At 46.8% G+C, this 20,810-nt stretch overlaps 9 protein-coding genes across 9 annotated transcripts; 7 read left to right on the top strand and 2 right to left on the bottom strand.

Moving 5' to 3' along the window:
• Nucleotides 1–566: 566 nt before the first annotated feature.
• On the top strand, nucleotides 567–1,577 carry BX661DRAFT_133461 (uncharacterized protein; the record flags this gene model as incomplete). The annotated part of the gene is made up of 1 exon (XM_051532622.1): nucleotides 567–1,577. A coding segment is annotated over one exon (1,011 nt), but the record flags the coding sequence as incomplete, so codon positions are not given.
• Nucleotides 1,578–1,706: 129 nt separating this feature from the next.
• BX661DRAFT_185735 (uncharacterized protein) lies at nucleotides 1,707–2,510 on the top strand. Its single transcript, XM_051536855.1, has one exon. It carries the CDS (start codon nucleotides 1,842–1,844, stop codon nucleotides 2,394–2,396), a length of 555 nt encoding a protein of 184 aa, XP_051390022.1. The 5' UTR covers nucleotides 1,707–1,841; the 3' UTR covers nucleotides 2,397–2,510.
• BX661DRAFT_185736 (ubiquinone oxidoreductase 20 kd subunit) lies at nucleotides 2,511–3,484 on the top strand. Its single transcript, XM_051536856.1, has one exon. It carries the CDS (start codon nucleotides 2,735–2,737, stop codon nucleotides 3,182–3,184), a length of 450 nt encoding a protein of 149 aa, XP_051390023.1. The 5' UTR covers nucleotides 2,511–2,734; the 3' UTR covers nucleotides 3,185–3,484.
• A 1-nt stretch (nucleotide 3,485) lies between these two features.
• On the top strand, nucleotides 3,486–4,714 carry BX661DRAFT_185737 (uncharacterized protein). Its single transcript, XM_051536857.1, has 3 exons — nucleotides 3,486–3,632; nucleotides 3,833–3,843; nucleotides 4,079–4,714. The coding sequence occupies exons 1-3, from the start codon at nucleotides 3,584–3,586 to the stop codon at nucleotides 4,643–4,645; spliced, it is 627 nt and encodes a 208-aa protein (XP_051390024.1). The 5' UTR covers nucleotides 3,486–3,583; the 3' UTR covers nucleotides 4,646–4,714.
• A 1,176-nt stretch (nucleotides 4,715–5,890) lies between these two features.
• BX661DRAFT_206741 (uncharacterized protein) lies at nucleotides 5,891–7,008 on the bottom strand. The gene has a single exon (XM_051538639.1). It carries the CDS (start codon nucleotides 6,943–6,945, stop codon nucleotides 6,052–6,054), a length of 894 nt encoding a protein of 297 aa, XP_051390025.1. The 5' UTR covers nucleotides 6,946–7,008; the 3' UTR covers nucleotides 5,891–6,051.
• Nucleotides 7,009–13,600: 6,592 nt separating this feature from the next.
• Nucleotides 13,601–15,016, top strand: BX661DRAFT_185746 (eukaryotic mitochondrial regulator protein-domain-containing protein). Its single transcript, XM_051536858.1, has 2 exons — nucleotides 13,601–13,866; nucleotides 13,893–15,016. Exons 1-2 carry the CDS (start codon nucleotides 13,809–13,811, stop codon nucleotides 14,882–14,884), a joined length of 1,050 nt encoding a protein of 349 aa, XP_051390026.1. The 5' UTR covers nucleotides 13,601–13,808; the 3' UTR covers nucleotides 14,885–15,016.
• Nucleotides 15,009–15,835, top strand: BX661DRAFT_185747 (uncharacterized protein). Its single transcript, XM_051536859.1, has one exon. It carries the CDS (start codon nucleotides 15,107–15,109, stop codon nucleotides 15,710–15,712), a length of 606 nt encoding a protein of 201 aa, XP_051390027.1. The 5' UTR covers nucleotides 15,009–15,106; the 3' UTR covers nucleotides 15,713–15,835.
• Nucleotides 15,836–15,921: 86 nt separating this feature from the next.
• Nucleotides 15,922–17,671, bottom strand: BX661DRAFT_185748 (uncharacterized protein). Its single transcript, XM_051536860.1, has one exon. The coding sequence runs from the start codon at nucleotides 17,539–17,541 to the stop codon at nucleotides 16,279–16,281; it is 1,263 nt and encodes a 420-aa protein (XP_051390028.1). The 5' UTR covers nucleotides 17,542–17,671; the 3' UTR covers nucleotides 15,922–16,278.
• Nucleotides 17,672–18,286: 615 nt separating this feature from the next.
• On the top strand, nucleotides 18,287–19,687 carry BX661DRAFT_145071 (uncharacterized protein; the record flags this gene model as incomplete). The annotated part of the gene is made up of 1 exon (XM_051533089.1): nucleotides 18,287–19,687. One exon carries the CDS (start codon nucleotides 18,287–18,289, stop codon nucleotides 19,685–19,687), a length of 1,401 nt encoding a protein of 466 aa, XP_051390029.1.
• Nucleotides 19,688–20,810: the final 1,123 nt, after the last annotated feature.

Consider the following 20,810-nt stretch of genomic DNA (forward strand, 5'->3'; position numbering starts at 1 on the left):
TTGTTGGGTCTTTTGCAATTTTCATTTTTTCAGCAATTTTTCATACACAGAAGACCTTGACGCGCCGACTGGATAAATAAAAAAAGCAAAGCACAAGATTATGCCTACAGCCCAATATATATCTTTCCTACATTTCGCTTTATCTCCTTCCTCGCCCCCCGTCTTTTGATATCACAGCCATATTTGTTTCAAGCCCCATTTTTAATCCAGAAACCATGTCACCAGGCCTCGCAATAACAAAGCCTATGCTCAAGGCCAAGGCCAAGGCCAACGGCAGCGGCAGCCGCGTAGACGCGCTGCTTGCCAAGCAAGGTAAGGCCGACAAGGTGCTTTTGCGGCGGCGGATAGAGTTCCGAGTGGCACAGCAATCGGACGCCAAAATGGACCAGCTCCGCAAAAAGTATAAGCCAATCAACATGGTCTCCACCAGCAGCTCCAGCAGCAACACCAATAGCAACAGTGCACAGCCCGACACAGCCGGCTCATCACTCGAGGGCGGCTTGCTGGACCAGAGCGTCGATGGGCTTATTGAGAAAAGTGGATTCCGGCGTGCCGCACACTCACTGTTTCCGTCAGAGCGGCTGGCAGCGACCTGGCGGCAGGTGCGCGCAATCGGGCCGGGCCTGAGCAACCTTGGAAACACATGCTTCCTCAACTCCGTCCTCCAATGCCTGACGTACACGCCGGCATTGGCCGAGTACATGCTGATGCGTGAGCATTCGGCGAGCTGCCGCGTCGGGGATAACTGCATACTGTGTAAGTTCGAAGCCCATGTTGTGCGCGCCCTATCGAAGCGCGAGAGCTCGTCGATCGCGCCCAAGCCTATTGTCGGGAGGCTCAAGCTGGTCGCTAAGCATATGCGGGTTGGGCGGCAGGAGGATTCACACGAGTTTCTTCGTTTGCTCGTTGAGGCCTTCCAGCGCAACTTGCTGCACGGGATTGATCCCAAGATCGACCGGCGGATCCAGGAGACCACACTGGTGCACCAGGTGTTTGGTGGATACTTGCAGAGCCAGATCAAGTGTAGCCGCTGCGGTCATGATTCTAATACTTTTGAGCCGCTTTTGGACATCAGCCTGGATATCCAGCCCGGCAGCGGTACCATTGCCAAGGCTCTGCGCGCCTTTACGCGGCCCGAGATGCTGACTAAGAGCAACCGGTACAAGTGCGAAAAATGCGCTAAGCTTGTGGACGCCACCAAGCAGATGACCGTCTACCGGTTGCCGCGCGTGCTGACGCTGCAGCTCAAGCGCTTTTCGATATTTGGCGGTGGCAAGATTAACCGGTATGTGGAGTTCCCCTTGTCGCTCAATATGAAGGGATACGTCAGTGGAAATTCGCCCGAGGCCGGCCCCCATGACTACTCGCTGTATGCTGTGCTTGTTCACTCTGGCGGCATGGCGCGCTCCGGCCACTACTTCTGCTACGTCAAGTCGCCTGCTGGTGTGTGGTACAATATGAACGATAGTACGGTTCACCAGGTCAGCGAGCGCACGGTGCTTAAGCAGACCGCCTACCTGTTGTTCTACGAGCGTTGCCAGCCGACTAAGACTGATCGCCCTGTGGCTGCTGCTGCTGCTGCCGACAAGAAGAATAAGAAGGACGATTTGGAGGTTTCTGAGAGGGTCGTGGTGGACAAGAGCGTGTCCAAAATCGCCCTGGCGTCCGACGACATGGAAGCAATCGTGGGTGGGGAGATGAAGGACAAGAAGAAGAAGAAGAAGCTCCGCGATGCCTCCGGCCTGCCACAGCTGCCATCAACTGTCAATGGCGCTGTCGATGGACTTGCGAAGAAGAGCAAGAAAGCGAAGAAGGCCGCCGCCGCCGCCGCTACCGCCGCTATGGAGATCAACCAGATTCTGAAAACGCCCAGCGCCGAACTTGTCAACTCCAAGCCTGTGCCGACAAAGAAGCCCATGGGCACGGCGATCGAGAAGATCACAGCCGATCTGGCCGACTCCAAGGCATCCGAGTGGGTGGTGCGCGAGAAGGCGAAGAGCAAGCCCGTGGGCAGCGACGCCAAGGTCATCAACTGGAACGACGACACCGCTAGCAAGTCGGCCAAGGTCGCAGCCATTGAGAAGAGCAAGGCTGTCACCTCCGGCAACAACAATGGCAGTTGGAGTATCGGTGAGGTGCGCCCTAACCGCTCATCGCAGTACGGCACTGCTGTTGAAGCTTGGACTAGCAGCGATTCCATGGCCGATGTTATTGCCGGGAACAAGAGTGCTGACGAGAGAAGGTCTGATAAGAAGCGCAATCGTCGTCCAGACTTTTATGACTCGGAGTATGATCGTGGCCGCACAAAGAAGGTCAAGCAGCCAAAGGCCAACAAGTTTGCTGCCACTATTAATCCGTTCCAAAAGGTCGGCGAGCGCATTTCCAAAAAACACTAAGTTTAGGGTATGTCTATTTTATCTCGGTCGCTTTTAATTTCACCTTTCACTTTTACTTTTACTTTTTATTTTTAGCACTTTTTCTATTGGAAACTAGCGCGAATTGTCGAAAACGCTTGATCAATCCTTGTAATTTTGAGAAAGCTTATCAAGAAAGATTACCCCTCCGGGGGCTTTTGCTGGGGTTTTTATTATAATGCTAACAAAGAGAGTTAAATTTGAGAAAGCCGTCCCTGCGAGCTCGCGCTCATTTAAACCACAATATTATTTTTCCTCTTTTGTCTCATTTCTGCTTTAAAGTTTTACTTTTACACCCACATTCTACATTTAAAACAAAAATGCTTTCGGCTACCACACGCCAGACATCCCGGCGCATCGCAAAGAGCAACGTGTTCCGCACCCAAGCAATCACATTGCAGCGGTTCAAATCCACCACCAGCAGCACTGCGCAGAAGACACCCACGACGACCGAGCCCAATTCAGCCGTTGTAATGCAGCAGGCGCCCAACCGCGAGACCACGTGGTCGAGTGACCAGCGTCCACGCTCGGAAGTTATTTTGGACCCGCGTTTCGTCCAGGCCGACCTGGAGGCTCAGCCGCGCCCGATGGCTGCCATTGAGCTCATTGCCGAGGAGCCCGTGCGCATGGTCGACCAGCGCTTGGCTTGCTGCGACGGAGGTGGTGGTGCCCTGGGCCATCCCCGCGTATGGATTAACCTCGATGAGGGTAACCCTGAGAGCTGCGGTTATTGCGGTCTGCGCTTCCAGATGAAGCCCCATCACCATTAAGTGGACTCTGGAAAGACCAAATCAATTTTTTTACTAGGCTACTACTTCAATTATATACACGTATCTACAAACACACTCGTATTTATTGAAACACGCCATTGTACACACTCAATCGTCTGATACTGGCAGAGTGCATCAAGCGCCTTTTTTTGCGAGCAAGCGATCGCATTCGTCTTTTGAACACTTATTTTGACCAGCTGTGAATCACGTGTGATTTATATTATTTTCAAAAGGTGTGTGCCGCTTTTTGCTCTTTTAAGGCTTGTTTTGGTTTTCCGCCTGCGAAATATCAACGCTTCCCCCTTCACTTCATAGAAATTCATTTTTATTTCTGCAATTATAATTTCTTTATTACACATACTTTCTAACACACACACACACACACACAAGCACATTCAAATGTCGTCGTACGCATACCTGTTCAAGTACATTATTATCGGAGATACAGGTAAGAAAGAGAAAGTGGCGGAATGACGTTTGCCTCCTCCCCCAAAAAGGGAGGTATGTGGGTCATCCGCTGCTGGCAATTTTAGAATTGTTTTTTTTTGAAGGTGCTGTTGTGCATCGAATGTCCTACGGTCAACTAACTCTTTCTTTTGCTTTGACCACTTGGTCTTTCAACCTTGTGTGTGTATATTCTGCGTGTAGGCGTTGGAAAGGTAAGGAGCTCGACAGCAGCTGGCGAAGAATTGGGAGAGTGGCTTGAACACGGGCCACTCGGGATCCTATGGAACGGAGTGTGACGTATCTGCTGCCGTTTGCTTGCTTGATAAAAAATATACCACACCCTGTACACATATGCACTAACCGCATTCATTAACTTTAACTGAACCGCACTAATTTTTTATTTGCGTTCTTTCTTATTTTTGTTTTTATGTCATCTCGCCACTGTAGTCGTGTCTGCTGCTTCAGTTCACTGACAACCGCTTCCTGCCGTCACACGACCTAACAATTGGCGTCGAGTTTGGCGCGCGCATGGTCAAGGTCGAAGACAAGGACATAAAGCTGCAAATCTGGGACACAGCGGGCCAAGAGTCCTTCCGCAGCATCACACGCAGCTACTACCGCGGGGCTGTCGGAGCCCTCCTTGTCTACGACATCACCCGCCGGGACACCTTTGAGCACGTAGCCACGTGGCTGGAAGACGTTCGCAAGCACTCCAATACAGAGACCACCATCATACTTATTGGCAACAAATGCGATCTCGAAGCTAAGCGCTCGGTGTCGAGGGAGGAGGGTGAGAAGTTTGCCAGGGATAATGGGCTTTATTTTATAGAGACTTCGGCCAAGACTGCGAGTAATGTCGAGCAGGCGTTTGTCCAGACTGCGCAGGATATTTATGAGAAGATTCAGCAAGGTGTTTTGGTTGTTAATGGTGAGCCTAGTGGCGTGAAGTTGGGACCCAGCCAGCCAGGCATCTCGTCCATGCCTAATGTGTCGCAGTCTGGCGGATGCTGCTGAGTATTTCTTTTTTATATATTTTAATCATTAATATTACTATTTTTCTCAACATGTATATTTTGTGAATTATTTGGTCCACTTTATATATGACTTTGCAAACAACAATGCAACGCACCCATTCATTCCCAAACATATTAGTAAACTAGTTGTAAAATGCGTTAAATATCAGGCCGATTTGTTCTGACATGTTATCTGTTGAGCAGGCTTAAGACTGCAAATTATTTGTTGGCCTTGGAATATGAATATGAAAAAGGGGCGACAAGCTATGAGGTGTTGAATATGTACCCTTTTCGATGCAGTAACTTAGTGCAAATATTATATAAACTCAATAAAACAAAAACTATATAACAAGTTGTTCACAATATTTCCCATGCGTTGGGTGGCGGCACTGCTTGTATAGCCATTGAGGGGACATTGGTGCTGATGCCCGAGTTTTGAGGAGTGCGTTGTGCGTGGTAATTGAGGCGACTGTCCTGGACTAGAGTGTTGCGGAACGTAAGCGTTCTGGTGAGCTCTTTTTCGCCCAGGTCAAACTGGAGCCACTGGCACGGCACTCGTTATCCAGCAGTCCTTGAATGTGTGAACATCCTTGGGATGTGAGATCGAGTAGTGAAAGTTTTGTACGATGCGACTCATTACTGAGGATTTCCAGCAACTAAAAATGACGTCTGCTGTAAGATTGGTGCCCGTCCATTGAAAGCTTGGCGTGCGTGCGGTATATCTCCACCAAGACACCCAAACCGTGGAGTGCGTCTGCATTTAGGAAATACTTACCTCGACTTTCCCAAAGCCATTAATCAAAACATGATCCTTTGTCGACACGGAATTTCTAGGCCCCTGTATTGATCACTACGGCTGTATTGCAATAAGTGAGATACGAGAAGCCAGAATCACTAGACACGCTTGTACTCCCAAAAGTAGTGCGCGAGGATCTGTCTCAGCGGTGCAGATCTTGCACTTATTTTCCGGCCCATAGACACAATGCGACAGTTGGGAGGCCGTGGGTAAACACCCCTTGGGCCATCATCCAGAGGAGTGATATGTGTTTTGGTTCTAGCATACTTTTTTTGGATCTGTTCCCATCTCGGCGGCGGCCGCGGATCGGTTTCTGTCGATGTGGTTTGGGCGTGCATAGTCCCCCAGCGGTTCCATCGCAGCGGCGCAGCTTCTTCTTTTCGTGTCGCCCTTATGCGCCCGTCCTTTATAAACATGAATCTGCAGCAGCTTAACTAAATACTGAAATGGTAATCGTCGATGGCATTGAGAAATTAAAATATGAAGCTAAAATTGAATATTATACAGAAAATTAAAATAAAAAAGTGGGTGCAAAATACAAAATGCGCTTCGCCGGCGAAGCGCAGACAATCAAAGAGTAGTCATCCAAGTGGCCCAGTCGTGTTTATTGCTCAGATTTTGCTCGCAATGCTGGGGATTTGGCGGAAGAAGTCGGGATCCAAGCACTCCGCCTCCATATCGTCGTCATTCTTATCCGCGTTGAAGCACTTCAGGTTGTTAAAAAAGTACCTGTCAAGAGTATCCACACCGTTGTTGTCGTCGAGCAAAAGATATAACTCGGCAACTCGCAGCCCATCTACAGTAGCATCGTCGAGCTCAAACATAAGATGCTTGGACAGGAACATTGCCCGGGCCAGATAAAGGTTGAATTGGATGATCTTGCGGTTACGGCGGCACTTCTGGTTTGCAGGAGCTGCATCAGTGCTCGATGAATCCACTGATTGGTAGTATCTCTTGGCAGACTCCTGGTAGGTGTGCTTGAGAAGCGTGGAGGAGGTATCTGCAGCGTCCATGACAGTCTCGGACTGGACCAAGGTGTTCTCGGATCCCCTTGACGCCAGCGCGGGGACTTCTGGGGCAGAATTCACTGCTACTGCCATCTTGTCCTTGACGTTCTTGATGTTATCGCGAATTTGGACTATCTCAGCCTGGAGTTCAATCTTGTCCTTGGCTGCTTGATCAACTACCATTTGCATCCGGTCCTTGGCAACCTGCAGGCCCCTTGTGTGCTTGGCTTTAGCCTCCTGCAGGCCTTTGCGGGACTCCTGGGTAAGAGTTTCAATAGTATTGGCGAGTTCCATCTCATGGCACTTCTTGGCTCTATCCATCGAGCGTTCAAAGTTGGCAGCCATATTGCGGGCCATGTTGGAAAAAGCTTTGGCGGACTGTTGGGCTTCCTCTAGCTGCATATTTAGGGCAATAAGATGAGCCTCTCGGGCAGCACGGCGTTTTTGTCCGGGAATGCAAGCCCGAGCAGCGCGACGAACAAAAGAAGAAAAAGTCATTTTAAAGTCGGGATAAATAAAAATGGCAGGAATTGAGTTGACCAAACGATGGAACAAAAAAGTTATGAAATATAAAAGTATAAAAGTAGGATAATAGGATAATAGGATAATAGAATATAACAGTAGCAAACAAGGATGATACAAGAGTATGAAAACTAAGATGTGTTTGATAGATCTGCAAAGTTGGAGAACGACAAGGCTGGAGAGCACCAAGGTTGGAAAGCGGCAGAGTAGGATAGCAGCAGAGTAGGAGCGTATACTATTAGAGTGCAGAACTAGCGCAAACATAATTTTGTGAAGAAAAAAGTGGGCGAGGGCTACTTGAGCGCCTGTGCGGTACTTTATAGTATCTGCAACCGGCCCTCTAAACCACTTGCACTCGGTAATATGCGACATGGAACATGCGTCTCACAACATATAGCGGCACTATATTGCAACCGCGGATCATGAGCTGCATGAACGTGCATATGCAGGCATTGTTCATCGAATTTTAGGGAGTGAAATTATTTTTTGTTGGGGAATGGTATCGGCTTTTTTGAGGCACCTGCAAGTACGGTTTTGCCGCTTAAAGGCCGGACTGGTGGCAAGGCATTTCATTGCATGACATTGTCTAAGCGACAAATGCGACGCGTAAAAGTATTTAAAACACCTGCAAGCATTCCCTCTCAGTTTAATTAAGTCTAATTTTAGCAATGTTACCATGCGTACAGCTGTGTCTGTTATTTTTCAACATAAGCCTGAATAGAATACTGCAAAGCTAAATTATCTCGATAGCAAGTGTGCCCACAGCTCGAATCACACTGCCGCCGATGCCGTGTATTTGGATTAGGGCCATTTACGCAAACAAAAGGAGGAACAAGATGACACAAACTAATGCACAAAACTCCTTGTCGCGTGGATTGACTCAATCGTTAAAATGTTGTTCATACCGGCTGCTTGAACCTGTGAAATACCTGTTAAGTAGCAAGTGGCCACATACATTGGTTATTGCACACCCCTTTCGCTGTAGCACGAGGTGTGAGACTGCATTCCTGCTTGATGTGAATAACTCGTTTATTTATATGCGCAAGCCACCTACAATTTATCGGAAGCAACATTCTTTTTTGTTTTGCGTTGCCAATCTAAGTTAGGGTTGCCGTCCAAAAATAACAATGCACTTTTCTATATTTGCACTTTGCAATGCCCGTCAACTTCTCTTACAAAGCAGCAGTGCGTACAAATTTATTGATGGTAGAGGGCTAACAAGGAAGACCCGCATAGAGTGGCTTACAAAATTGTTGTTGTGCAACCATCAGTTAATTGTCATTTAATGTTTCCATTATGTCGAGTACTTTGGATTAGACATGTATACTTGAACTGTCAAAGTGATGAGCATGTTGTGCGCCATTTAAAGTTAGTTTGGCCCCAGCAATTTATAACGCCGTTTATTATTATGCCATTCGTAAACATATTTCTAACCAGAATATTCTGTAAAAATAAACAATGCTGCAGCAGTTCAATTAGGAATATTAGAAGGTTAGGCAAAACATTTTTATTGCCAATTGACAAAACTGCTTTTTTTCAACAACCATATGCAGGTGTGCAAATTATTTGATATGTTGGTGATTACACGCCTTTTTGACAAATTGTATTTTTTTTACTTTTCTCAAGCACAAAAATGCATAATCGAAAGAGGTACTATGCGTGCCAGTAATTTTAAGAAAAAGGCGTTTGGTTGTATGGGTTTACCAAAAGAACCTTCTTACCGATAAATACTTCTCTGCGCTTATTGTCAAGACCTTGCCAATTTTTTTAATTATCGGGATGCCACACATTGTATTTTTTTGCCAGGCAGAATCGAAAACTTTTTTTTTGGATTGGTCTCATTTCACTGAGTCATAAGCCAGTGAAGACAGGTTAAATTGAACATCTACTCATTATGTTTTTATGAAACAGTTCATATCCCAACTCCTGCATTCCAAATAAAACACATTCACTCGCAATACTTTTTACTCAGATACTGATATTATTCCAATTGACTCGTGATTTAAATACGGGTTTGGAACGACAAGTTGAGTAGCACAAACTATCCACGATGTCATTGATAACCTGCTTTTTTCAGACACGCTGAACAATTAAGGCCCAAAGAATAGTTCTAACATAGCCTGAAGTACGTGTTTTTTGACACAGTAACTTAGTCCAAATATTATTATAGAAACTAAATAAAATAAAAACTACATACCGAGTTGTTCACAATAATTCCCTTACATTGGTGCTAATGCCCGAGTTTGGGGGAGTGTGGGGTGCGTGGTAATTGAGGCGGCTGTCTTGGACTAAACCAACCAGAACATTGTTTCAAGTGTTTCGCTTCTCATGATAATCTTCTCTAGAGCTGAACCTGGTTCTGTGAAATCAAAATGGTTGAATACTTTTAAGGTACTGAATCATCGGGTGAGTCTTCTATCAAATTACTGTGTGAGTCGAAAAGTACATGTTTTTTCATAAATGTGGAAATATATTATATTATTCTGATTTTAGGCGCTGAGCAGGTTAGATTACAAAATACATACATGTAAGAATTAACATGAAATGCACTCATTATGCATATAAGCGCTTTTCAACTATTAGCCTTTTCTGGGTCGGTCTTGGCAAAAGCATTGAAAACAATCCAGATTGAAGAACAATCAACAAATCACAATAAAATAAATGAAAAATATAAATTGAGCTTTTCTCTGCCACTGCAGCACACGCAGCGCGCAATGTGAATGACCGTGTCATCAGAACATGATGGTCGCAGATCAAGCACAGCAAAAAAGTTTTGAATCTGTCCACCTTACCGAATGGCTCTGTGGCTTTTTTGTTTCGTGTTTTTATGCATTAAAAATGACCCCTGTTCGAGTTGCAAAATACTGACCCGTAGCAGCCGCCTCCAATTCTGCACCTTGCACTCCATTTCTTGCCTCGATGTCGCAAAAGAGGGGATCCAATTTAATATGCATAAATATTTTGCCATTGTTCTATTTTCAACCATGCACTTTGTTTACCCCTTTCTTACTCATTTTTTGTCGGCCATTGACATTGCTGGCGCATAGTAAGGAAAAATAGCTACCATTCGCCCCCCTGGTTTTTACAGGAAGTTGTCAACCATTGTTTGATGAAATACGGATATCAATGCCCTCTATTTGTGAAGATCGCAGAGGTAGAAATGGGTGCAGTTTGCTCGATGTTTCGGATGAAATCTTTTTTATATATTGTTTGTTTTGGCTTTTTTATGTGCATGTATCCAGATGTGCAAATAACCTTTTAGCTGCCATGATTGATCCGGAACCACCAGAAAAAAGAGAAAGCTCAACAATGGCTTAGAGCAACCCTGGCCTTCATTGTGAGAAGAAAAGGAGAAAAGCAAGTTTTTATTAGTCAACACATAAAAAATTATGCCAATACTCACCCTCCTTATTCGCACTGTTACCACTGCCAAAACAAATAAAACATTGCTGCTACTTTGTTCTATTCTGGCTCAGCCTAAGCGTGAGCCTGGCAAAAGTATATTATTTTTATACAAAAAGCCACAATTATTTTTGGCTGCAAAAATCTATTCTGACTGATATCAACTTTTTCTGTATACAAATGGCCTGTCCGCCAGCGACCGTGGTTTGAAAAAAGCATTGTAAAAGTGACCGCTGATCAATATGTCCATACTTTGAAATATTATAACGGATATTCGGATATTGACAATCTTCAAACAATAACATGTGTATGAAGAAGGCATGCTTTCGCCAAAAAGGGGGAATATACATGCAACGAGAAAGCCCTCTTGAAACTTGCACTTCGCTCCAGCCGAACCCGAAAGAGGACCCGAAAAGCACATTATTTTTTGTGAGGAGCAAAGAGGAGCGCACTTATTTTTGCACAGCTCAGCACAGCACAAAACAAAAAAGAGCAGAAATAAATACCAGACATCTCCCACCCCACTCCTTCCACCGTCTTTCATCCTTGTTTTTTTTTAACATCTCAAGCAAAGTTTTCTACAACACCACCAACACCATCACCATCACCAGCACTACCCAAATATCTTGTATTTTTAGCACACCCGCCATCCTCTCACCTTTACGCTTTTTCCCGAGTGTTTTTTATTTTCGCCCAAATTATTTACCACATATATTTATAACATATCTATATTATTTTATAACATTTATTACTCCCCCACCTTTTAAGCATCTTTTTGATCTTTCCATTTTTAAAATGTCTTCTATCAGCGTTGTTTGCACTGTTATGCGCGCGATCATCGCCACACGCCATGACCAGGATTACTCAGACTTTGTCGCACCTGCCGCTGCAACCGCTGAGGCCCTCGAAGATGTCAGCACTCGTGCAGAAAAGCCAAATGCTTTGCATTGCCTACCAAGCTCCTTCCAAGGCCGAGTCTGCTTTAATTGACACGCAGGCCGCATAGTTGCGCTCCGAGAACAAGCTGCTGGACAGCCAGGCATTTTAAATTGCGGCCACTTATGCTGCGGCCAAGCCCTCCCTGCGTTGCATTGTCAAGGCAACCGATGCCTTCATCGGCAAGTCTTCCACCCGCCCTGAGCTGCCGCACGCCAAAGTCCAAGCGTTGCGCCGGGTTTTTGAGGCGACTGATTCTCAGACCAACACCAGGCGCAAGAGGGTAGACACTTGCATTTATCTGGCTATATCTGCCATTGCCTAGGGTTGTGTGGCTTGCGACCGGATGGAAGCTCTTTGCAGACAGATGGCTTCTTCACGTGGAGAGCTAGACATACTTATTAGCACAATTAATGCACAAAGCACCGAGATACGCACACACCGCAATGAGCTTGCAAAGTGGCCCTCTGAGTTGGTCGCTCTGCAAGTCAAGCTGACATTGCGTGCAGAATAGGCGGATGCGATCTGCGCAGCTGGTCAGAGCTCGGTTGGCAACAGTGCATTATAGCACAAATGCCGCTGGCTCTATCAGCAAAATTCCAACAAAGCAGCGGCACAAGTGTGCAAAACACAAATGCCGCTGCCAGTAAGGTGTTTTTGGATAGCCGGCACAAGTGCACAAAGGACAATGGCCGCTGCTAGCCACCAGCAATGATGGGCAAGACACTTCTCAAGATGTATTGATGACGGCGCAAGCACCTGTGCGTAGAAGCCGTACCGGATCCTATGCCAAGGCCAAATAAACCCTCACCTTTACGAACCATACAACTTTAAATTTAAAAATTGTAAAAATAAATAAAACGAAACTAAAAGCACTCAGCGTGCCCACACATTAACAATATGCTGTTTTGATCTATGCCACCATGGGATGCGTTTTATGGCGGGCAACTAAACGGTCAATAGTTAGTATGGCTCTAATATACTAACTGAGCCTAGTATTTAGCTATGTCGGTTTACTAGCATTTTGGTTGTCAATTGATTTAAAGCCAAAAAAGCAATTCTACTTTGGCATTAATTAAAAGGAAAATATAAGAGTAAGTTTATACGCATGTATTGCAAATTCATTTAATGTTAAACTCAAAGTCAATTGTACATGACAATATTTGTGCCAAACCATGGCTGCGAGAAAATATTGTTGAGTAACTTGATGATATGGAAGTGGATATTGAGGTTAAGAATCGTGAAATGAGTTTTCACCATGCTGATTAACAGGGCATAGATGGTACCATGTGGGATCAAATTAGGGGATATAATAATGACGCCCCGATATGCCCCCATTTGATAATGTATATGCATGGATGCGCACATGCAAAGACATAATATTGACTTGCCAAGATACCAGTCTGCTCGAAAAAAACCAGTTCTCAACAGCGGGGTGCACAATCGGTGAAGTGCGCAATAAAGGCAGCGAGACATATATAAGATGAGGTCGGCCTCAGTTATGCTTTTAATTCCATTGATAATAAAAACCTTCATAAACTAACACCCCGTCTTTAACACTACATCATGGTGCTCCACACACACCCTCTTATTATAGCAATATAATATTAGGGTCATTGACGAGAACCAATAACCTAGAATTTCTCTAATAGAAATAATTAGTTTTTTATTTTATTTTACTACTTTTAAGCAAAATACTACACATACTGTTAACGAGTAAATTCAATAAATGTACTTTAAAACTGTATTCTAAAAACTAGCAAAAGAGAAGAGATAGAACTAATAAATGTTGTTGTTTGCCCTTTTTATGGCTGTGAGTCTTTGTACTCACAAAGAAAAGGGCAACTGATAGGCATTTCCTATAAAGGAAATCTGTGCCCAACACATACTCTGTTTTTAAACATGGATAGTTAATTTTTTGTATAAAACGAGATAATATTCTGGACACATTAAACATATTTGTTATCTACATACCAACCCAATTACGTTTGCCCAAAATAAAAAATAGACATTTCACTGCCGCTGTACACATTTATTAAGCAAATAGACGGGCAGACGCCAATCAGACAAATAAACTCTGCCTACACGAAGAATAATTGTGGCAACTATGTTTTTGTTACTTGTTTTTGAGTACCTCAAAAAATGTGAATATGTGTGGGCAGCCAAATCATGATCAATCAATGTCGATCTAATCAGGCCATTTTAAGATAAAACACAATTATACCTTGATTGCTCCTCTTAGTGCTTATTTTTTTTACTGCCTGATCATATTTTCTTTGAATCGGCAACACCAGAACTTTTCTTTCTTTTCCGCGCTTCTCTCGATTTCTGCTTTCATTTGTCATTTCCACACTTTTTAGTGCACAAAACCCTTGTTGTTGAATCGAGGCAAAACAATTTACGCCCTTCACAATTCGTGCTAATCAGCCCAAGCAGCTCGGAATTCCCCACACACATACACACACTCGACATTTCTGGGATTCATAGCGTGGAAATAGGATATGTTTGCTTGTATCCGATCCGGGCCCCTACGGAGCCTTTCCGCAAGCGCAAGCTCGTGTCACTTGTGCGCAGCTTTCACATAGGTTGTGTTATCCGCGATTCGGAAAAGACCAACGCTCCTGCCAAGGGCAAAAAGGCAGAGCCCACAGCGGCAATTGAGGAGGATGAGGATCTCAACTTGGCTAATGAGCCGCAGATCCTGCGTGCCGAGCCTATCCAGGCGATGCTGAACACGGATGACGAGCCAAAGAGGGTCAAGCCCGAGCGCTCTCTGGGATACAAGGGCTGGCTGATCACCGAGGGAGGAGCCTTCAAGAACACGCGGTCTGGAAGGACAAACTATATTGGTGGAATCAACAAGCCATTCCCGTTGAACCCCTACTTCCGGCCCCGGGCGCCCATCCCCGACGCTAAAAAGGAGGCACTATACGCCGAGTACTTGCAGGCCCCCGAGAAGAACACTCCGCGCGTCCTGGGTGAGAAGTACTCGATCTCACTCAAGCGCGTCGAGGCCATTCTCAAGCTCAAGGCCATCGAGCACCATATGGTTGAGTATGGCGAGATTGTTGCGCAGAAAAAGTTTACCGCCGGGATGGAGAGCATGCTGGGAGTGTCGCCTGCGGCGCGCACGTTGACGGAAAACTTGGTATCGCAGGTTACGCGTGTCAGCAGCCCCCGCTTCCACGCTGTTCCCGAGGGCCAGTCGTTCACCGCCGCAGATGCCGCTGAGGTTCTGGGCCGCAAGCCCTACCAGCAGATCATGGATCGCATGGCTGCCAGCAAGCCCTATGTCATTGACTATGAGGGCCTTGATGTGCGCTTTGCGCCGCGCCCGCAGAAGAGCCTGAGCAAGTCCGAGGCTGCCAAGCTCGAGTCGCTGGGCCATGCGGAGGAGCAGATCGTCGATAAGGATGAGACGCTGGGCAGCAGGCGGTGGAAGTTTGTCTTCACCGATATCAGCAAGACCCAGGACATGAAGGATCGCGAGGTCCTCATCCGCGAAACGGACGGCACTCTGAAGAAGGCCGGCAGGGAGTACAAGCTTAAGCGCTACGGCCAACTGTGGCAGCACTAAGCTAGATCTATTATCTTTTATAAAAAAACGTCATATACTCATACATACTCGATTTGTTGGAGTAAAAGAAATTTGCGTATCGCTGACATTGTTTGGCCAAATGTGTCAAGTGAATTAAAGTGACCATGGATGTATAATGTATATTTAACTATTTTATATTTGCTTTAAAATTTAGTCTAAAGTTATGCACGATTTTCACTACAGCATTTTAAAGTATGCTACATGGGAGACATTTCTGAAACATTCAAAAGGCGGATCCACTCCGATCAATTGGCACCATCGTATGCAAACAGCATGGTATCCGCCGAATACCTGGTCCACAGTCCTGCCGTTTCCCTCTCGGGCGCAATCAACGCGAGCTTATACATGACAAACTCCTTTTTAATTGGCAGGCCGCTCACAGGCAAATGTAGGGTGATGTCGCGCCCTCCGCGGAATTGCGCATCCCTCAGGCCATCCACCTGCATGGCCGGTGCCTTGTTGAGCACCCGCACCAGGGACCCATCTTTGGTCGAGTACACGGCGGCGATGATTTCGGAAAAGTTCGGTGTATCGAGCTTGTCCGACGGAATATTGAAGCTGACCCGGACCAGGTCTCCAGGACGCACGGAGGTGATGCGCCGGTTGAGTGTCAGCTTGCCTGCGTCGTTGCTAAGCAGGGCGTCGAGGGTCGTGGGGACTTGGGAAATTTCGGATTCGGTCACGTCCTTGTTCAGAAGGTTCATGGCAGTGACCATAACGCCGAGGAACGCGGGTGCAAAAAGTATCCTGGCAAGCTTCATGGCTATTTGTATTTTGTGTTTTGTGTGTGCGTGTGCTTGTGTGTAAAAAAAACAATAGAGACAGTGATCAGGTTGAAAAAAAGATGAAAAATGTAATGCCAAAAAAAGATATATATGGATGATTCAACTATTCACAAAGGAATAAATATTATTACTATTATTATTATTAAAGTCAGGAACTGAGATTGTTCACGCAGAGCATCGATGGCGTGGGTGCTAGCCGGAACTCACCTTGCCTGTTTGTTTTTGTTTTTGTTTTTTGATTGTTATTTATTTGTGTGTAGGAAACCACCAAAAACTATTTAACAAATGTTCCACCTGTTTTTGCAGCAGTAGGGGTCAGCCAGAGCTTGCGAATGTCTCACAAAATAAACACGGGTGGATGGGATTATCTTGGCAGCGGAATCAGTAAATTCAAAACACCTTCACAAAAGTAGTAACCGAAAGAGCAGAGTAAAGAGTAGATCAGAGCAAAGGCAATTATTAGATATTTTTTCTGATCTAGAATTGTTTAATTGGCCAACGCCCAGGCCCAAGCCTGTAGATGTTTAGGTACAAGTCACTACACGTGGAGTCAAATTAACTGGGGGAAAATAATATATTTTTACGCGTCTAGCCCATGTTTGCCAATTCGTCCAAATCGTGCTGCATGCGGAGCTGATCAACAATGTATTGCATCGAGGACCCGCCCATGACGCCCTCCAGATCGTACAAGCTATAGTTTATCCGATGGTCAGTAACCCGATTCTGCGGGTAATTGTAGGTGCGGCATTTTTCCGAGCGATCGCCAGTGCCAATGAGCTTGTTTCTGGATTCACGACGCTCAATGTCCAGCTTCTGCCGCTCCTTATCGTACAGCCTCGCACGCAAAAGCTTCATGGCCTTTTCCTTGTTCCGCAGCTGCGACCTTTCCTGCTGGTTTTCGACGGCGATTCCAGTGGGCAGATGCGTGATGCGGACGGCGCTGTCCGTTGTGTTCACATGCTGGCCACCCTTGCCCGAGGCGCGAAACACGTCGATCCGCAGGTCGTTTTCCTTAATCTCAATGTGGACGTCAGAGGCCTGCGGCAACACCGCCACCGTCACTGTGCTCGTGTGGATGCGACCCTGGCCTTCGGTCGCCGGCACGCGCTGGACGCGATGCACGCCAGACTCAAACATCAGGACTCCGAATACGCCGCGGCCGGAGATCTCGACAACTGCCTCCTTGACCTGGTCGCCGTCGCCGTCCATTGCAATCGTGCTGAACTTCCACCCGCGCGACTGCGCGTAGCGTTCGTACATGTGCAGCAGATCGCCCGAGAATAGCGACGCCTCGTCGCCGCCAGTGCCCGCCCTGATCTCCATGATGGCGCCGGCCTTTTCGGCCGAATCCTTGGGCAATAAGCCGCCAACGATTTCCCGCTCGCACTCAGTAATGCCTGCCAACACCACCTGCTGCTCCTCCTGCGCCATGCCGCGCAGCGAAGTATCCCCCGAATCAACCATTTGCTGGAGCTCGACCAGCTCGCTGTATAGCTCCAAAAGCCGCCTGTATGGGATTGCAATAAGCCCTGTGTCGCTCATGTCTTTGGATAGCTTGGCTAGCTCTTCTCGCCCAAGCTCGCCTATGTTGCCGCTCATGCGCTCGTTGAGCTTGGCGTATTTGGTTTGTAGCACTTGCAGCTTTTCGTGGATCCGCGGTGTCAGGCTGCTCTTTCCCGCGAGGTGGCTTCCTGGGGGCAGTGCCGATGCGCTTGCGTTGCGTGCTGCCGCTGCTCCTGCTGCTGAGGAGTAACTGTGATGCTGGAGTGGGGTTATTGCGCGAGTACTGTGGGTAGTGGCCAGTCTAGCGACGGCTGGCATCCGCAGGGCGCCTTTAAACAGACAGTTCATCGCACAGTGTTTGATCTTAATCCGAGTTTATCCCTATTCGGTCCGGCCCGGTTCTGTGCAAAGTACAGCTAGAAAAATAATATAAAAATGCTATCAAAGGGCAAAGAAGGAAAAAAAAGAAAAAAAAAAAAAAAAAAAAAAAGTGATTGAGACTGGACTTAGTTTGGTACAAGCGGCATTTAGCACAGACAAGGCTTCTTCGCATTTCCCTTTTCTGCAGCTAGCGCTTGATTGATCAGCTGGTTGTGTGGTATTTGATTTTTTTGCTGCTTTTTCGGCTGAAGTGTGTAGATGAATGAGAATGATTAACTTGCGTGACGTTTTTTAATGTGAAAGTATGCAAAAAGAAATCACACGCAAAGAATGATACTCTTCCCCCTCCCCCTCTTTTTTTTATTCGGCGCATGATGTCGCTGCTCTCAACTTTTTATTACACATTTTATTTCTCGCATCCCGAATTGCTTTACATATTTTTATTTATATATTACCTTTTATAAACCGCTATTCTATATTATTTTAACGCTTTTGCCCGTTGCTTACAGAATACAAAATGCAAGAGTCTGAGTTTGACAGCGTCATTTGGGACACCAAAATAGCCGGCGACCACGAGGACGAAGCTCCCAATGCCAGCGCCAGCACTGGCACCGGCACCGGCTCCGCCGCGGGGCTCAATAACACTAGCCCGCTAGCTAATAGCACACACACGTCGCCGTTTTCTGGGCTCGGAAGCAGCTCGCGTGAATCGATGGACGGCAGCGACTTGCTGAGCAACAGCCGATTCGGAAGCCACTCTATCGGCGAAGCGAGCGGCTACGCCAACAGAGACGCGCTTGGCTCTGCAAATGCATATGGCAGCAGCACATTAATAGGAGCAACAGCAACAGCAACAACAGCGGGGGCATCTGGCTCCGATAACCGCAACGGCGACTCCACCAGCCATGGTGACGTGCACACAGAGGTGACTGTTGACCAGCCGCGCAAGGAGGGCGAGGGCACCAACAACCCCTACATTACATACTTGGTGACAACGACCTGCAAGAACAAGCAAACTAAGGAAATCCGCAGATACGCGCTGCGGCGGCGCTTCCAGGACTTTGTTTGGCTGTATGAGCAGCTGGACAGGCAGTTTATTGCCTGTGTTGTGCCGCCGCTGCCGGGAAAGCACCGCCTGGAGTATCTGACGGGCGACCGATTTAGCGAGGAGTTTGTCAACAAGCGCAAGCACGGACTGGAGCGCTTTCTGCGGAGAATAATTCTGCACCCATCGCTGCGCACCAGCCAGCACCTGGTTGTCTTTCTAGAGTCCAAGGACTGGAGCTCAGAGTACGAGATCAAACCAAAGAGCGAAAACGGCGTTCTCGATACGCTCGGCGACACGCTGCTCAACACGTTCAGCAAAGTGCGTAAACCTGAGGAGCGGTTTGTCGAAATGCGCGATACGATCGCTCGGTTGGAGGACAACTTGACGCGCACGCAAAAGTTGTATCTGCGGGTGACCAAGCGGCAGCTGGAACTGCAGCAGGTTTATGAGGAGCTGGGCGTCGGGATAGTTGATCTCGGCGATATCGAGACAGGCATGACGCTGGCGCTGGTTGAGACGGGAAACGCGCTCAAGGCCCACCATGTTTCGCTAAAGCACCTTGCGGAAAATACCGAGGACCTGTTTCTTGGCGAGATCGAGGAGTATATCTCTTACTGCGAGGCGTACCTGGAATTGCTGAAGATGCGCGACCAGAAGCAGGCTGAGTATGAGGATCTGACCGAGTACTTGCAGCAGACCGTGGCGGAGCGCGAGCGGCTATCCAACCACCAGTCGGCTGTTGGCGTCAGTGCCGTGACCAATTTCATCCGCGGCAAGGTGCGGGATCTGCGCGGCGTCGACCCGGCCATCTCGAGGCAGCAACGGATTGAGAGCCTGACAAAGCGCGTCGCCGAGCTGGAATCGGCCGTGGAGACCAGCCGCGAGGACTCGGGGGTGTTCTCGGAGCTGGTTGCTGCCGAGTATGAGGTGTTTGGGCTCATCAAGGAGCATGATTTCAAGCGTGCCTTCAGCGCCCTTGCCGCGTCACACATTGTGTTTTACTCCAGGGCAGTGGATATCTGGAAAACCGTCATCCCCGAGCTGGAGAAGCTTCCTGTTGACTAGATACACGTATGTTTTTATTATTATTTATACTATTACCAATTTTTATTTTTGGAGCAGTTATTTGCTTTGACTTTACACAATTAAAATATTTCTTACAGGCACACGATTTCCCCCTTCCCTCAAAACTGCGATGTCCACGCTTGCGATGGCGTGTGAGAAGGAACATGTCACAGAGACCCTCTCTCGAGCGAGAATATAGCAGTAAATGAGATATCTGGGCAGTTGGAGGCCTGATATTGTGTGCGGGTTCGGATAGTATATTGAATTACTGCCCAAGCGTGGAAAAAGGACCCAGAAACAAAGAAAACCCTAAAAAACAAGGGCACAGTATATATCTACTGACATATCCATTTGTTTTTTCTTTTTTTCTTTTTTAGTTCACACCAGCCAAAATAAATATAAACATTGGAATAGTAATTTTCGAGTGCAAATAAAATAGGAAGAGCTTTCAAAATGCCCAAAACTAGTTTGCAATTGTAATAACAGCCTGTTGCGGAGAGCACTGGCAATTGCATATGAGGCTGCAACTATGTGGGCAATAAAGAGCGGCCATCCCTTGTCTACCACCCAATTCCACCAGCACAGCGAACCAACCAAAATAGGGGGGAAGGTCGTGGCTGTGGGTGACATCGCGTATTACGGAATTATTACTTTTGGCAGTATAAATCGGAGCACGCGCATTTGTGTATTCTATTCCCCTTTTTTAGTGTGGAGAAAAAAAGAGAAAAAGAGAGAGTAAAAAGTGGTAGAACTTGGCAATGTGGTCAACTACCAACCAACCCCTTTCTTACCACTGTACCTCCCACGGGATTAAACAAAAGTAAATAAAAAATAACCAAGGGGCGTCTCATGGCTGGCAAGACTTTTTCATCCCCCACACACAAACTAAACAATTAGTAACATTTGAGGGAGCAAATAATAAATTTCAACTCGTATAGCTGGACGTCACGGACAAGATAATACGTAAAAAGGGAATTGTGACATTTTCGTCCCCTCTATTTCCCCCCCTCCCCTCTTGACTCCCGCGTGTTCAATATTAGAAAATAAAAAATATTTACCAGACGAGGGACATGCGTTCTGTGTCTGTTACTCGGCTCTTTTCTCCCTTTTTCATCTTCATCTC

Source organism: Kickxella alabastrina, assembly GCF_025024165.1.
Source record: "Kickxella alabastrina strain RSA 675 chromosome Unknown BX661scaffold_19, whole genome shotgun sequence".
In the NCBI taxonomy this organism is placed as follows: Eukaryota; Fungi; Kickxellomycota; class Kickxellomycetes; order Kickxellales; family Kickxellaceae; genus Kickxella; species Kickxella alabastrina.

Bases quoted from the DNA above. Each gene is read 5' to 3' on its own strand.
- BX661DRAFT_185746 (XM_051536858.1), top strand. From the start codon at position 13,809: ATGTTTGCTTGTATCCGATCCGGGCCCCTACGGAGCCTTTCCGCAAGC. The intron at 13,867-13,892 runs GTCACTTGTGCG...GCTTTCACATAG, and splicing joins TTCCGCAAGCGCAAGCTCGT to GTTGTGTTATCCGCGATTCG.
- BX661DRAFT_185735 (XM_051536855.1), top strand. From the start codon at position 1,842: ATGGAGATCAACCAGATTCTGAAAACGCCCAGCGCCGAACTTGTCAAC.
- BX661DRAFT_185747 (XM_051536859.1), top strand. From the start codon at position 15,107: ATGGGAGACATTTCTGAAACATTCAAAAGGCGGATCCACTCCGATCAA.
- BX661DRAFT_185736 (XM_051536856.1), top strand. From the start codon at position 2,735: ATGCTTTCGGCTACCACACGCCAGACATCCCGGCGCATCGCAAAGAGC.
- BX661DRAFT_185737 (XM_051536857.1), top strand. From the start codon at position 3,584: ATGTCGTCGTACGCATACCTGTTCAAGTACATTATTATCGGAGATACA.
- BX661DRAFT_185748 (XM_051536860.1), bottom strand. From the start codon at position 17,541: ATGAACTGTCTGTTTAAAGGCGCCCTGCGGATGCCAGCCGTCGCTAGA.
- BX661DRAFT_206741 (XM_051538639.1), bottom strand. From the start codon at position 6,945: ATGACTTTTTCTTCTTTTGTTCGTCGCGCTGCTCGGGCTTGCATTCCC.